Source organism: Brachyhypopomus gauderio, chromosome 13, assembly GCF_052324685.1.
Source record: "Brachyhypopomus gauderio isolate BG-103 chromosome 13, BGAUD_0.2, whole genome shotgun sequence".
Taxonomy (NCBI): Eukaryota; Metazoa; Chordata; class Actinopteri; order Gymnotiformes; family Hypopomidae; genus Brachyhypopomus; species Brachyhypopomus gauderio.
Window position 1 is genome coordinate 4,605,782 of NC_135223.1, and position 13,997 is coordinate 4,619,778.

At 46.5% G+C, this 13,997-nt stretch overlaps 2 protein-coding genes across 5 annotated transcripts in view; one reads left to right on the top strand and one right to left on the bottom strand.

Annotated features, from left to right (window-relative positions):
* Positions 1-1,509: 1,509 nt before the first annotated feature.
* Positions 1,510-2,956, bottom strand: h1-0 (H1.0 linker histone). Of its 2 annotated transcripts, none has more exons than XM_076970383.1 (2): positions 2,825-2,956; positions 1,510-2,709 (listed from the first exon to the last, which is right to left on the bottom strand). In XM_076970383.1, exon 2 carries the CDS (start codon positions 2,689-2,691, stop codon positions 2,089-2,091), a length of 603 nt encoding a protein of 200 aa, XP_076826498.1. In that variant the 5' UTR covers positions 2,692-2,709; positions 2,825-2,956; the 3' UTR covers positions 1,510-2,088. The 2 variants fall into 2 exon arrangements, with proteins under 2 accessions (XP_076826498.1, XP_076826499.1); XM_076970384.1 differs by having other exon boundaries at positions 2,841-2,946.
* Positions 2,929-13,997, top strand: part of rhbdl1 (rhomboid, veinlet-like 1 (Drosophila)) — a 27,749-nt gene continuing 16,680 nt past the window's right edge. Inside the window, exon 1 of one of the 3 annotated variants that reach the window (XM_076970381.1) lies at positions 2,929-3,333. In XM_076970381.1, the coding sequence (XP_076826496.1) occupies positions 3,292-3,333 (42 nt within the window). In that variant the 5' untranslated portion in view covers positions 2,929-3,291. Of the gene's footprint in view, positions 3,334-9,578; positions 10,336-10,662; positions 11,030-13,997 lie in introns of those variants that run through there. The other 2 variants (XM_076970380.1, XM_076970382.1) reach the window with 2 other exon arrangements.

The window sequence follows — 13,997 nt, forward strand, 5'->3', positions numbered from 1 at the left end:
AACGAATCCAGTCTTCCACTTGTAAACCTGTTTGACTTTCAGATTGTTTTTAGTTTGTGTTAAATACGCAAATGAACAGTGCGACACTCGTTTGCATATCCGACTGCAAAGTGGTAGCACAATTTTAAACTTTCAAGTCCCTTGGAAATGATTTCTTTGGTCGGGGCAAAAATGGAGTGGAAGAGAAGGAGGTCAGAAAAGTGATGTCTTAGCAACGCTAAATTAGTACAAGTTGTGCTTTTGCGGTGTTTTTCCCTGCTTACTGTATGTCTATTAAAGTGTCAAACATCATTGACCCGACCATATTTAGCGTTAGTCGTAGCGGCAACCGTGAAGTAGGTCAGCGCCAGTAAAAGCTACTGTCAGGCTCTACAAACTCACCGTTTTATGAACAAATGCATGCATTTTTATGTATGCTCTTGTCCTATTTTTTATCCATCTCATGGATAAAACGTTAATATTAATGTAATAATGCAACTTCTTGTTAAGGCTCATGTAAAAATGTTGATGCTTTTACATGAGTCATTAAGAACTCAGAATTTTAGAAACAAATAACACATTTTGGCAAAATGGTAGTGGATCTTAATTTGTGTTCTAAGAGTATCAGTATTAAAAATCTCCTGGATTTCCGGATAGTCTACTACAGATTCCCCCTTCACCGCTGACTCGTCGTGCGTAAGGATTATGTGGCCAGTCCCTTACATTAAGTGCTCACTACCAGCAATCCAGGACAGGAAACAGTGCGAGACGTCCGGAGCTGGACAACTATGGTCCGCAGTCTGAAACGTCCCCTTCGTGACTTGCGTAGTTTCAACTTCTGGCTGCCATTAGGACTCCAGAAGTTAAACTAGAACGTGCGACACTATGAGTTCAGTGTTTGTTGAAAAGAAGTTGGGTTTTACACCTGCATTTAACAAGTTTTATATATTTTAGAAAAAGCTAAATTACAAAACAAGCATTTCCTTTTCTTTAAATGAAACTTATTTACACTTTAATCTTTTATTTCTATTTTTTAGGTAGGCTATGAATTTAAAAACCATAAATAAACAAAATATGTGCTTGTATAACGTATAAGATTTGACATACTACTGGTATTTAAATAGTTTCCTCGCCTAGTTTTCCACCGCATCTGAACAATGATTAATGCAACCCAAACATCGCCTGTTCCTTCCCGCTCGCGGATCAAAACAGCGCATGCGCTCTGCTCGCGCTTCCCGGAGCTTGAGTTCAACACTCTTGACAGCACGCGACGAACTTGTCCGTGGCGAGCACGGGATGCTGAGAGCTCGCGGGAGCGGAACCCATGGGTGTGGTCTACAAGGACTCGCGCGGGACTGCCGTCATGGCAACACACCCATCAACTCCGCCGACCGCGCGCTGCCTTGACGCCCGAGCCCGTTAAATGAATCTTAAGTCATGTTCTCTCTTTCTCTTTCTCTCTCTCTGTCCCTCTCTCTGGGTCCTACGAATAGCAAATACATCCTACTTGAGTCATAGATTACACTCGTGTAGAAGATGAAAAAGTTTATTGTTGTACAGTATAAAGGTGTCCGAACGAGTTATTACACGTAGGCTAATGTAGCTAGTTTACAACAACCTGACAACGATGAAACATAATTTGGGTTGAGAGGCAACAACGTTCTTCATCCCCTTTGGGGACAGGGGCTGTGGGCTATACAGGACAAACCCAACGCTCACCCTTCAGATGACACTATTCAGAATGCCCAACCATATACACCTTGAGTTAATTTCACAGTCCTACCAAAAATGATACTTTTCCATATTGTTGTCCGTATATTATTAAAGGTCGTTCAAACTACTAAACCTATCGTTCGAACACAAAATAAATAACAACTGGTTAGCCACGTAACTGCAATAATTTACGACCCTTGTTTATTTAGTAGGATCTCATATCATGTCACAATAGTGCAAAGTGGCTGTAAAAAAAAAGATTGGGTTGAAGTCAGAACAAATACCATACAAAAATAATAATATACCAAAACACTTTTTCAAAAAGTCTATTTACAGTGAGCTCGAATTGTTTTTGATTAGTCAGTCTCAGAGTTTGGGCTGAAGTTTTAAGTCCCTTCATTTCTTCTTAGTTGCTTTCTTGGCCGCCGTCTTCGGTTTGGGCTTTGCCGTTTTCACCTTCTTGGATTTAGTTGTCTTGGCTGGCTTGGTCACCTTCGCCTTCTTCACCACTTTCTTTGCCTTTACTGGAGTTTTCTTCTTCTCGACGGCCTTCTTCACTTTCTTCTCCGCTGCTTTGCTCTTCTTTGCCTTGGCGGGGGATTTCGCCACTTTCTTGGGTTTGGGAGCCTTTTTGGGCTTGGGGGCAGCTTTGACTGGCTTCTTGGCTTTGACCACCGCTTTGGGCTTCACTGGCTTCTTCAGGTCATCTGCTTTGGCCAGTTTGAATGAGCCGGAGGCGCCGATGCCCTTGGTGTGACGCAGAAGCCCGCTAGCAACTAGCCTCTTGAGGGCCAGCTTGATCTGGGAGTCGGCGTTTTCACCCACCTTGTAGTGACTTTTGATGTACTTCTGAATGGACTGGCGGGACGCCCCTCCGCGGCTCTTGTCAGCAACGATAGCCGCTTTAATCATGTCGGAGTACTTGGGGTGAGAGATGACCTTCTTGGAGGTTTTCGACTTCTTGGGCTTCGCCGCGGGGGCTGCTGCTGTCTCTGCCATGTCAAGTTTCCGTCGGACCTGGAGGAATTCACAACCCGAACTGTCAAACTCTGGTCGAAAAGAAAACTGCCACAGAAGTCGGGAGCTTCTCGACCCGAATTTGGGTTTTTTTTATATATAAAAGCAAATTTACTGCAGTGGAATATTACTCTCGCCACGTAGCTCCTGTGTCTTCTTGCCCGTTACAAAGTAATAATCCCAGTAACGCGCACCACGGTGGAGTAGCTGGTGGTGTGTATATTATCCTCCTAGTGCGCCCGTGGAGTCTATGAAGCCTCCGCGCGGACGTGATTGAGAACACCAACTGCCAGCAGCTGATCGAGCAGGCTTCCCTGAAATCCGCGCGGGCTAGTTTGTGTTTCTTCTTCCTCGAACTCTCGCCGAATTTACGCAGCCCGATTCGGCACCAACTCTTCCAACAGCAGGGACCGGGGGGGAAGAGTTTGGGCTTCACGGACATCCACACGTTTCCTCGGATATTCGTGACCGATAAACTTTTTTTCCCTGAAAACTGACTCGAAGCTGCGTGCGTGGCGATGGATTTTGCAGAATTCCGGCAAAATTAACCCAAAACAACGGAACCAAGGACGGGAATACGGAATGCACATGAAACCCGAATCACTGCTGTGGAGATCAGACCAGGTTCGGTTCGTGCAAAACGCCGTTTAGGTTTTTAATCCACCGATATAGTTGGCGAACTAACACAGTCCTGCCTGTGAGTCTGCGTGACGTTGTTCAGATTATTTATTGTTAAACCTCCTATAAATTAAATGTGTGTGAATTAAAGTTGACCCAAAATTGTGCACCATACTCAGACATTTAAAGAGCTTTCTGTAAATTTAAGGTGCGTTATTTCTTTTCGCATGAAACGGTAAAAAGGAGTATAAACAAGAGTGTACTATGCTGAATATGTCCGGGCTGCTCGGCTGGTAGGAAAGTTGCCAACAGCCCAAAGACCTGCTTTACCGAACATCGATTCCTGGTTCCGTGGACAGGTTGTAGGCTCACCGACCCCGCTGATGTGGGTGTACTGGGGTAAATGTCTCGGCGGGATTGACACGTTGACAGCGATCAGCCGGATCGTTTCACACGTGCCTGTCCTCTCACGCATTCTTTTGTTATCTGTCCACCGGCAAAACCGCGCGCGTCCTAAAGATGAAATGTACGCCATGTATTTCAGCGTATAGTTATAAAAGGTTGTCTTTTTGCCTGCTGCACGTGTACATTGAAGCAGAACTGTTGCTGCCTTGTTTGTTTAATTCATATTTTTTCAGTGTTTACGTTTTAGCCAGTGAACGCCATCTTGCGTCTCAGTCAGCTTTAGAATACAGTTTGCACTTCATAATCGCATCCTCTGAACGCCGCTTAAGAAATAGCCAATTACATTGTTAGTAGCCAATAAACAATGATTGATGATCAATATATTATAGCTTAATTAAACTTTTGTTCCGCGGTTTTTAATGTTAATTGTGAGTAGCTGTTCTTGATCAAGTGTAGTTGGATTCAGACCAGGTATGTTTTATTCGTCTGCCTTTGATCTTAATCAAAATTATAATTAGTAGTGATAATTAATTCGCGTTGGGACGTTGGTGCTTAACTAAATACAGACACAAATGTCTCAGGTAACATTCCGATAGTGTCCAGAAATTGCTTCAAAACTGTTTCACCACGCGTACACTCAAACACAAAATTCTATTCTCATTCCACATGCCCCACGCACTCCTTCACGCACGCACGCACGCGCGCACTCCACATATACACACACATCCTTTGTGTATGTACGTGCGCGTACTAGCGGTCCAATCTTGCACGCACTACTTAGTGACGTGCGGACGTGTACTGTAATGAGCGGGAAACGTTTCTATGTTTATTGGGTTTTCTATGTTTAATGACGTTTCTCTGCTCATTGCCGTTTCTTTGTGGCGGTGCGAACCCACGTTTATTCGAAGATGCGTCTCTTGGCCGTAAACTCCTCGTGGAGTCTTGAAACACGCAGACAGACTCCTAGTGCTGAAAACAGCACCCTCCCTGCACGCGCTCTCCTCAAGCCCGGCGCGCGCCCGATACCAGAGTCACCGGAACAATGGACGACGTGACTTTGGGCCTGATCCGGATAACAGAACCATGACAGATCGATACTGTCACAGTGCGCCGCCATATTATAATCTGCAATAACATATAATGAGCGAGGATAGCGAGAGAGAGAGCTACGTAGACATAGCATACACAAACACGTGTAGCACACGCTTATGAATAATTACGTTCACGTTTCTGTTGGTGCAGTTGTGAGCACTCGTAGTTTCACACAGCAGCAAGTAAGATATGGTGGGGCCCCTATTGCCCAGTACATACATAGAAGATAAAAGACTGTAAGCGTGTGTTATATTCCCACTCATACCTTAACTTAACGGTATTTTAAAACGGTTCGCTTTTCGTTTTTGTAGGAATCATCTGAACACACACACACACACATACACACACACACACACACACACACACACACACACACACCATTAAGTGCACCTGTGGGTTGTCTGTCAGACAGATGACCCATTATGACAAACGTTTTTCGAGATTCAATAGACAGACTCTAAAGACAGTGATAGACTTTTAAAACTGTTTTTAAATTGTATTATTTAGAATTTAGTAAATCGTCGAACTCAGGAAACTGCTAAAATGCTGCTGGTTGTGGTATTCATATAGGTTTCTGTGGAATTTGGCTAAAAATGGCGTCGAGTGTGTAAAGGTGTGGAAATGTGAGATTTCAACATTTAACTTTAGAACGATGAGTGGAGCTAAGATTGAAGCCGTGGCCATTTAATTAACCACAAAAAATTATCTGCGTTTTCAACAAACAAATCTCATAATCGCATAGTCGTACAATGCATTTTACACACACAGTTAAAGTTGTTTTTTCATTTTGTTTGTTTATTTCGTAACGTTAAATTAAGTGTTTTACTGTCAGTGCATCCTGCATTGTTCTGCGTCCGTAGCCGCTCAGACAGCTCAGCTATTCGGGGATGAGATGAGATCATGTTCGGTTAAACAGAGAATGACAGACACAACGGTCACAATCCGTCTGAATCATTTAATTGAGTCATTTCATTAGTTTAATTCCAAAGAAATTGTATTCAGTGAAATAGAAGTGATCTGAACCTTATCTTGAGGCTGGTCTACTGCATGGTCTGGTCTGGTCTGGGCTTAGGTTTAAGCTTCATCCCACAAATAAGGTTTACACTGCCTTATAGGCTGTAAATGCTGATTCTTCTCCGGAATCTCTTGTAAAAACTAGCCTGTATTCATAAATCGTAAACCAGGCTCTAGAAAGATATTATTACAGAATCAGTGGAACACCAAAATCCTACTGGTAGTGTGTGGACATGCGTACACAAGCGCCTGCGTACGTACGTGTTTATCTAAACTGCTCTCCAAGTATCGTGAAGCATTTTTACCAGTAGAGGGCAGCATTGCTGTGGCATTATGATATCCTTGTTTCACGCCAGCCTGTATGGCATGTCGAGGCCTTTTGAAATAAAGTAACCTAGTTTTAGTTAAGCGCACTGTCAAGATAAAATTAGAAATACGTTGTTAATTTTGGACATGGATTCGAAACGTTTATCTCATTTGAAAGATCAGTTCAGACTAAATCAATCATTGGATTGTCGCCATTTGAAGATGGACCACCATCCATGTTAAAAAATGCCCTATAGGAAGGATTTCAGTCGGTGGTGGCCACGCCCCCTGGTCCTACCTTGACGGTGTTCCCTTTTTCATTAAGATACATACTTTTATATTCTTTTCAGAGTAATTAAAAGAAAGTATGATTCTGGACACAATCACAGGCATCACACCCATGTGATATGACCAGTAGGCCACATGACACCCTTTCCTCTACTTTTTAATGTTTATCGACTGACTAAAAGACAGATGTGCGGGGTTCCGTTGAGTCTTGATCTAAGAAACGTTACTTCAAACACCCTTTAAAACAAATAACTGTTAGTGTGTGCTATATAGCACATGCTATTTGTTGAGAGAGAGAGAGAAATCCGTATTGCCACACACACACACACACACACAAACACACACACAAACACACACACACACACACACACACACACACACACATACACACACACACACACACACACACACACACTCACACTGTGTATTATCAAGCAGTTTGCAATGATAATAATGTTCTTGCAGCCAACACTCCTGGGGAAAGCAGTCAGTGTTGGGCTGTAGGGTTAGCTGGAGACTATTGACCTTAGCACTCAGTATACAGGGAGTAATGTTCACACACACACACACACACACACACACACACACACACACACACACACACACACACACACACACACACACACACACACACACACACACACACACACTAACCCAACTTTTTCCTGTCTCCTACTCTTTGCTTTAGGATGGTTGCACAAATAGAAGCCTGTATAATTTCCACCCTGTACCAAACGCTCCTGACAAACCTCTTCTTGTCCAGAAGATTGCCTGGTCTTTTTGGGCAACTGGTTATGGCCCCAGTGCTACACCACCCACTCATACAAGGAGAGTTGTTCACAGCTCTTTTATGGAAAATAAGAAGGCTGCTATCAAGACTATCACCTCATCTAGCTGTTTAACTACGGCCGACACTATTCTGGTCTTAGAGTTAGGGTTCAGGTACTCGGGATCACCTACAGTTATATTCACACAGTGTAAAAACATCTCTGGGAAGTCTGAAGTGGCGAGACTTACCACTGAGCTGCGTGGCGTGATGTGAGCTGCATGGTGTGACCTGAGTTGCGTGGGGTAAACTGAGCTGCGTGGGGTAAACTGAGCTGCGTGGTGTGACCTGAGCTGCGTGACCTGAGCTGCGTGGCGTGACCTGAGCTGCATGGCATGACCTGAGCTGCATGGCGTGACCTGAACTGCATGGTGTGACCTGAGCTGCGTGGCATGACCTGAACTGCGTGGCATGACCTGAGCTGCGTGGCATGACCTGAGCTGCATGACCTGAGCTACATGGCGTGACCTGATCTGTGTGGCGTGACCTGAGCTGTATGGTGTGACCTGAGCTGCGTGGTGTGACCTGAGCTGCGTGGTGTGACCTGAGCTGTGTGGTGTGACCTGAGCTGCGTGACCTGAGCTGCGTGGCGTGACCTGAGTTGCATGGCGTGACCTGAGCAGCATGGCGTGACCTGAGCTGTGTGGTGTGTCCTGAGCTGCGTGGCATGACCTAAGCTGCGTGACCTGAGCTGTGTGGCGTGCCCTGAGCTGTATGGTGTAACCTGAGCTGCGTGGCATGACCTAAGCTGCATGACCTGAGCTGCATGGCGTGACCTGAGCTGTGTGGCATGCCCTGAGCTGTATGGTGTGACCGGAGCTGCATGGCGTGACCTGAGCTGCTGGCGTGACCTGAGCTGCATGGCATGACCTGAGCTGCGTGGCGTGACTTGAGCTGCATGACCTGAGCTGTATGGTGTGACCTGAGCTGCGTGGTGTGACCTGAGCTGCGTGGTGTGACCTGAGCTGTGTGGTGTGACCTGAGCTGCGTGACCTGAGCTGCGTGGCGTGACCTGAGTTGCATGGCGTGACCTGAGCAGCATGGCGTGACCTGAGCTGTGTGGTGTGTCCTGAGCTGCGTGGCATGACCTAAGCTGCGTGATCTGAGCTGTGTGGCGTGCCCTGAGCTGTATGGTGTAACCTGAGCTGCGTGGCATGACCTAAGCTGCATGACCTGAGCTGCATGGCGTGACCTGAGCTGTGTGGCATGCCCTGAGCTGTATGGTGTGACCGGAGCTGCATGGCGTGACCTGAGCTGCTGGCGTGACCTGAGCTGCATGGCATGACCTGAGCTGCGTGGCGTGACTTGAGCTGCATGACCTGAGCTGCATGGCGTGACCTGAGCTGTTGACGTGACCTGAGTTGCATGGTGTGACCTGAGCTGCTGGCGTGACCTGAGCTGTGTGGTCTGCCTGAAGCATTTTGAGTTAATGAGTTTTTAATCATTTGGAGACAATCAGACCAAGCTGAAAAAATATTAAGAACAGCACCAATTATAAAACCTGCAGTGAAGTCTTCCCAGCAGATAAAAGCCTTTCAAATGAATTATATTTCTAGGAAACGATTTTCAAAATGACAATAGAAAGAATAGTTATACAACACAATACAAATAAAAAAATATGTTTGCTTGACAAGTATTCCTTCTGTATTTATCCAAAGTGAATTCCACACAACTCTATGTTTGAATGTAGACTGATTTCCAGGCATTAACTTTATCCCCATGGTGTGCAGTGATATGGACTGACAAGTCTTGGATGGACTGACAAGTCTTGGATGTAGAAAATGTGAATTTTGTGAGTACTTGAACCAATTTGCAGACTTGCTATGATATGGCTTTTTAATATTTGTCTTATTGGTGTGCTTACAAAGACCGCAGCCTCATTCCAAACAGCACGATTCAGATTCAGCAGTATTCACATGTTTTAGATGGTCTGGAAGCTGTCGCTCAGGAACAATGTTGCTGAGGTGTGTGGCAGGCATTTGGACCAAACCCCAGCTCCACAGAACACGCCCACTTTCTTCGGGGAGGTGGAGTTTCAAGGTTTAGCTTATTTTCTTGCCCGCCCCAGTAATTTGGGTTTCTAAGGGGTGAGGATGTGATTGATCGCCAAATCAGTACCTAGTATACAGTGCATCTCGGTGTGTACTGTGAATCCCTTGTGTGTGTGTGTGTCTTGCAGTGTGTCTGGACTCCTGCAGTGTAAGCTGCAGCCTTTTTGACACGCCCCCATGATTCCTATTGGCTGACACTCACCACCTCCCTCCCCTTCCTCATTAGTATTCAGATAGTGCAGTCTGTAAGAAGGACAGAGAGGAAAAGAGAAATAGGGTGTAAGAGAGGGAAGAGAGAGGGCTTTACACATTTACATGTAGGTAGAGGCAGACACACACACACACACACACACGCGCGTGGCCGAAGGAGGAGACGAAGGAGGAGAACGCAGCGGGAGAGAAAGAAGGGGGGAGAGAAGGAGAGAGTCAGGGCTGGATGGTGCCTTCTGGAAAGGGTGGAGGAGAGAGGGCGACTCTTGTAGCTGCGCTGTGTGTAAGCGTTCCTACAGTACAGGCAGAGAGAGGGGGAGAGAGCGTGAGAGGCAGAGCAGTGGAGAGAGAGAGAGAGAGGGAGAGGGAGAGAGAGGGAGAGGGAGAGCGATCTAGAGGTGTCTGTGGGTGACCGGAGTGCTGTGTCCTGGACTTCCCTTTTGCGTGAGCTGTTGTGTGTGGGCTACAGACACGGCGATTCCCTCTCCTTCCTGACTGGAGGAGACCCTGTGAATACTACTACAGCTGCTGTGTGTGTGTGTGTTTGTGTGTGTGTGTGTGTGTGTGTGTGTGTGTGTGTGTGTGTGTGTGTGTGAGTGTGAGGGGGTGTGTACCGCCCTCGTTGGGACCGAGCTGACTGGTGCGCACGGCCGTGCGTGTGTGTGTGTGTGCGAACATGTCTATGGGTGCGTGAGTGTGTGTATGCAGGCGTGCGTGCGTGCGTGCGTGCGTGCGTGTCTTTCTCGTCGCGGAGATTGGAGAAGCAGCGCCCGGTATATGGAGAGAAGCTCTCTGTTTCAGCTCATTCAAGAGCAGGTAAGCACCACGGGGTTGCCATGGTGACACTGCCCCTACACCTGCTACGTCTGTGCGTGTCGTCCCGTCTGCATCTGTAGAACAACAGGGAGGGAGGGATGGAGAGAACAGGTAGAGAGGGCACTGTGAGTGAATGAGCAATAGAGGTGTGTGTGTGTGTGTGTGTGTGTGTGTGTGTGTGTGTGTGTGTGTGTGTGTGTGTGTGCGCGCGCACGCTTCCGCTTGCGTGATGCAGACGCCACATCCGAACGACGGCGTTTCTGACGGGCCGTGCACGGGCGCCCCGCGTTACCTCTCCGCGCGGGCGGGCTGAGCTACGCCGGATTAAACCAGCAGCGCCTCGCTCGCGGACGCTGCGCGCGCCTGGCTTCGGTGTGCGTCGCTGCGGCTCGCGCGCACGGGGATGAGACCGTCTGTGCTGCCCTGAAGTCCTGCACGCGATCGCGCGAGCAATCACAGTCAAATCTCACAGTAGTGCTGGACAGACCTTGGAACAGCTCCCGGACTGACCATATTCCTGTTATTTCGAGCCTTTTTTTAATACTAAGAGCTCAGATGTATATTTGGTTCACATTTTTCAAGAGGGAAGAGTTCACAGGTCTGCAGGACTTTGTGTCTGAAGTCCAAGGAGTTTTAAGTAATTACAGGATGGATCAGACAGATGGATGGATCAGACAGCTCTCTGTTTATCACTGTAAGAACACAGGTGGAAACCCAGCGGAATGCTTCAGACATTTTAACAGTACCGGTGATAATAGTAACGTTAACGATACAGTGTTAGGAGGTTTGTATGTGCGCGTCTGTGTGTGTGTGTGTGTGTGTGTGTGTGTGAGAGAGAGCGGTTGTCTTGTATAATCTGTTATTGCTGAAAAAAGAGAAGCTTGATAAATATATTAGCATACCATGTAGTTGGAAGACAGCGATAAAATTGCTATTCCTGAGGCTAAGGGTCAAATGAGACTCATCACTTAGCAATTTGTGTGTGTGTGTGTGTGTGTGTGTGTGTGTGTGTGTGTGTGTGTGTGTGTGTGTGTGTGTGTGTGTGTAAATGTGAGTGTCTGTGATCCGCGCGTGTGCCAGAAGCTACAACAGTTTGTTTTGTCGGAACAGTGTGGGTGAGTACCATATGCAATTGTGTGGCGTGAGTATGTGTGATTCAAGCGACGAGCGGTAATTTCACTGATATCGTGGGTGTGTGCCCTTGTATACAGCAACTAGCGAGGTGCTTTAGGAACAGTGTGTGATGGGGTTGCTCCTGCACTGACTCACACACACACACACACACACACACACACACACACACACACAGCATTTTGGTGGCCAGTATTGCTGCGATAAGCTGAGGGTTGTGGTCACTTATAGGTACATGTAAGACTCCAGTGGGGGATATGAGCCCACCAACACCCAGAACCAGTATGGAGACAGCTGTCAGCAGTGAAGACAGGTGGCCCACAAGGAAAGACCGCTGTCAGCAGTGAACACGGCAGCCCACAAGGAAAGACCGCTGTCAGCAGTGAACATGGCAGCCCACAAGGAAAGACTGCTGTCAGCAGTGAAGACAGGCGGCCCACAAGGAAAGACCGCTGTCAGCAGTGAACATGGCGGCCCACAAGGAAAGACCGCTGTCAGCAGTGAACATGGCGGCCCACAAGGAAAGACTGCTGTCAGCAGTGAACACGGCGGCCCACAAGGAAAGACCGCTGTCAGCAGTGAACATGGCGGCCCACAAGGAAAGACTGCTGTCAGCAGTGAACACGGCGGCCCACAAGGAAAGACCGCTGTCAGCAGTGAACATGGCGGCCCACAAGGAAAGACCGCTGTCAGCAGTGAACATGGCGGCCCACAAGGAAAGACTGCTGTCAGCAGTGAACACGGCGGCCCACAAGGAAAGACCGCTGTCAGCAGTGAACACGGCGGCCCACAAGGAAAGACAGCTGTTTTGCTTAGTGGCTTATAGGATAGACTTGGAATCATTCACCCAGAAATGCAAACAATTTTGGCACCTTTCTATCGCCCTTATGGCACAATACTGTTGCCTTTATGGCACGTTACTGTCACCTTAATAGCATCTAAATGATAACTTTGCTTTAAATAGCTAACTCAAAGCCAGACCAACAGAAGCTCATGTTATTTAACTCCACAGGGAGACTGAGCAACACTCAGTAAGTCTCACTATCTTTTGGTCCTTATTGGCTACTTGAAAGTAGTGAAATGTGCCCACAAGTCTCCTTCTCTAAGGAAAGCTGTGTGCCATACAGCGGACTCAGGCAGGGCATGGAGACACATTAGGACAGTTGTTTATAGGTCTAGAAGAGTTGTGTATAGGACTAGAAGATGCATAGGTCTAGAAGAGTTGTGTATAGGACTAGAAGACGTGTTGGTCTAGAAGAGTTGTGTATAGCACTAGAAGATGTGTAGATCTAGAGGAGTTGTGTATAGGACTAGAAGATGTGTAGGTCTAGAAGAGTTGTGTATAGGACTAGAAGATGCGTAGGTCTAGAAGAGTTGTGTATAGGACTAGAAGAGTTATGTATAGGACTAGAAGACGTGTAGGTCTAGAGGAGTTGTGTATAGGACTAGAAGACGTGTCGGTCTAGAAGAGTTGTGTATAGGACTAGAAGGTGTGTCGGTCTAGAAAAGTTGTGTATAGGACTAGAAGAGTTGTGTATAGGACTAGAAGAGTTGTGTATAGGACTAGAAAATGTGTAGGTCTAGAGGAGTTGTGTATAGGACTAGAAGACGTGTAGGTCTAGAAGAGTTGTGTATAGGACTAGAAGACGCGTAGGTCTAGAAGAGTTGTGTATAGGACTAGAAGAGTTATGTATAGGACTAGAAGACGTGTAGGTCTAGAGGAGTTGTGTATAGGACTAGAAGACGTGTCGGTCTAGAAGAGTTGTGTATAGGACTAGAAGGCGTGTCAGTCTAGAAGAGTTGTGTATAGGACAAGAAGACGTGTCGGTCTAGAAGAGTTGTGTATAGGACTAGAAGAGTTGTGTATAGGACTAGAAGACGTGTCGGTCTAGAAGAGTTGTGTATAGGACTAGAAGAGTTGTGTATAGGACTAGAAGACGTGTCGGTCTAGAAGAGTTGTGTATAGGACTAGAAGAGTTGTGTATAGGCGTGTAGGTTTAAAAGAGTTGTGTATAGGTCTAGAAGAGTTGTGTATAGGACTAGAAGACGTGTAGGTGTAGAAGAGTTGTGTATAGGACTAGAAGATGTGTAGGTCTAGAAGAGTTGTGGGTAGGTCTAGAAGAGTTGTGTATAGGACTAGAAGAGTTGTGTATAGGACTAGAAGACGTGTCGGTCTAGAAGAATTGTGTATAGGACTAGAAGATGTGTAGGTCTAGAAGAGTTGTGTATAGAACTAGAAGACGTGTAGGTCTAGAAGAGTTGTGTATAGGACTAGAAGACGTGTAGGTCTAGAAGAGTTGTGTATAGAACTAGAAGATGTGTAGGTCTAGAAGAGTTGTGTATAGAACTAGAAGATGTGTAGGTCTAGAAGAGTTGTGTATAGAACTAGAAGACGTGTAGGTCTAGAAGAGTTGTGTATAGGACTAGAAGACGTGTAGGTCTAGAGGAGTTGTGTATAGGACTAGAAGACGTGTAGGTCTAGAAGAGTTGTGTATAGGACTAGAAGACGTGTAGGTCTAGAAGAGTTGTGT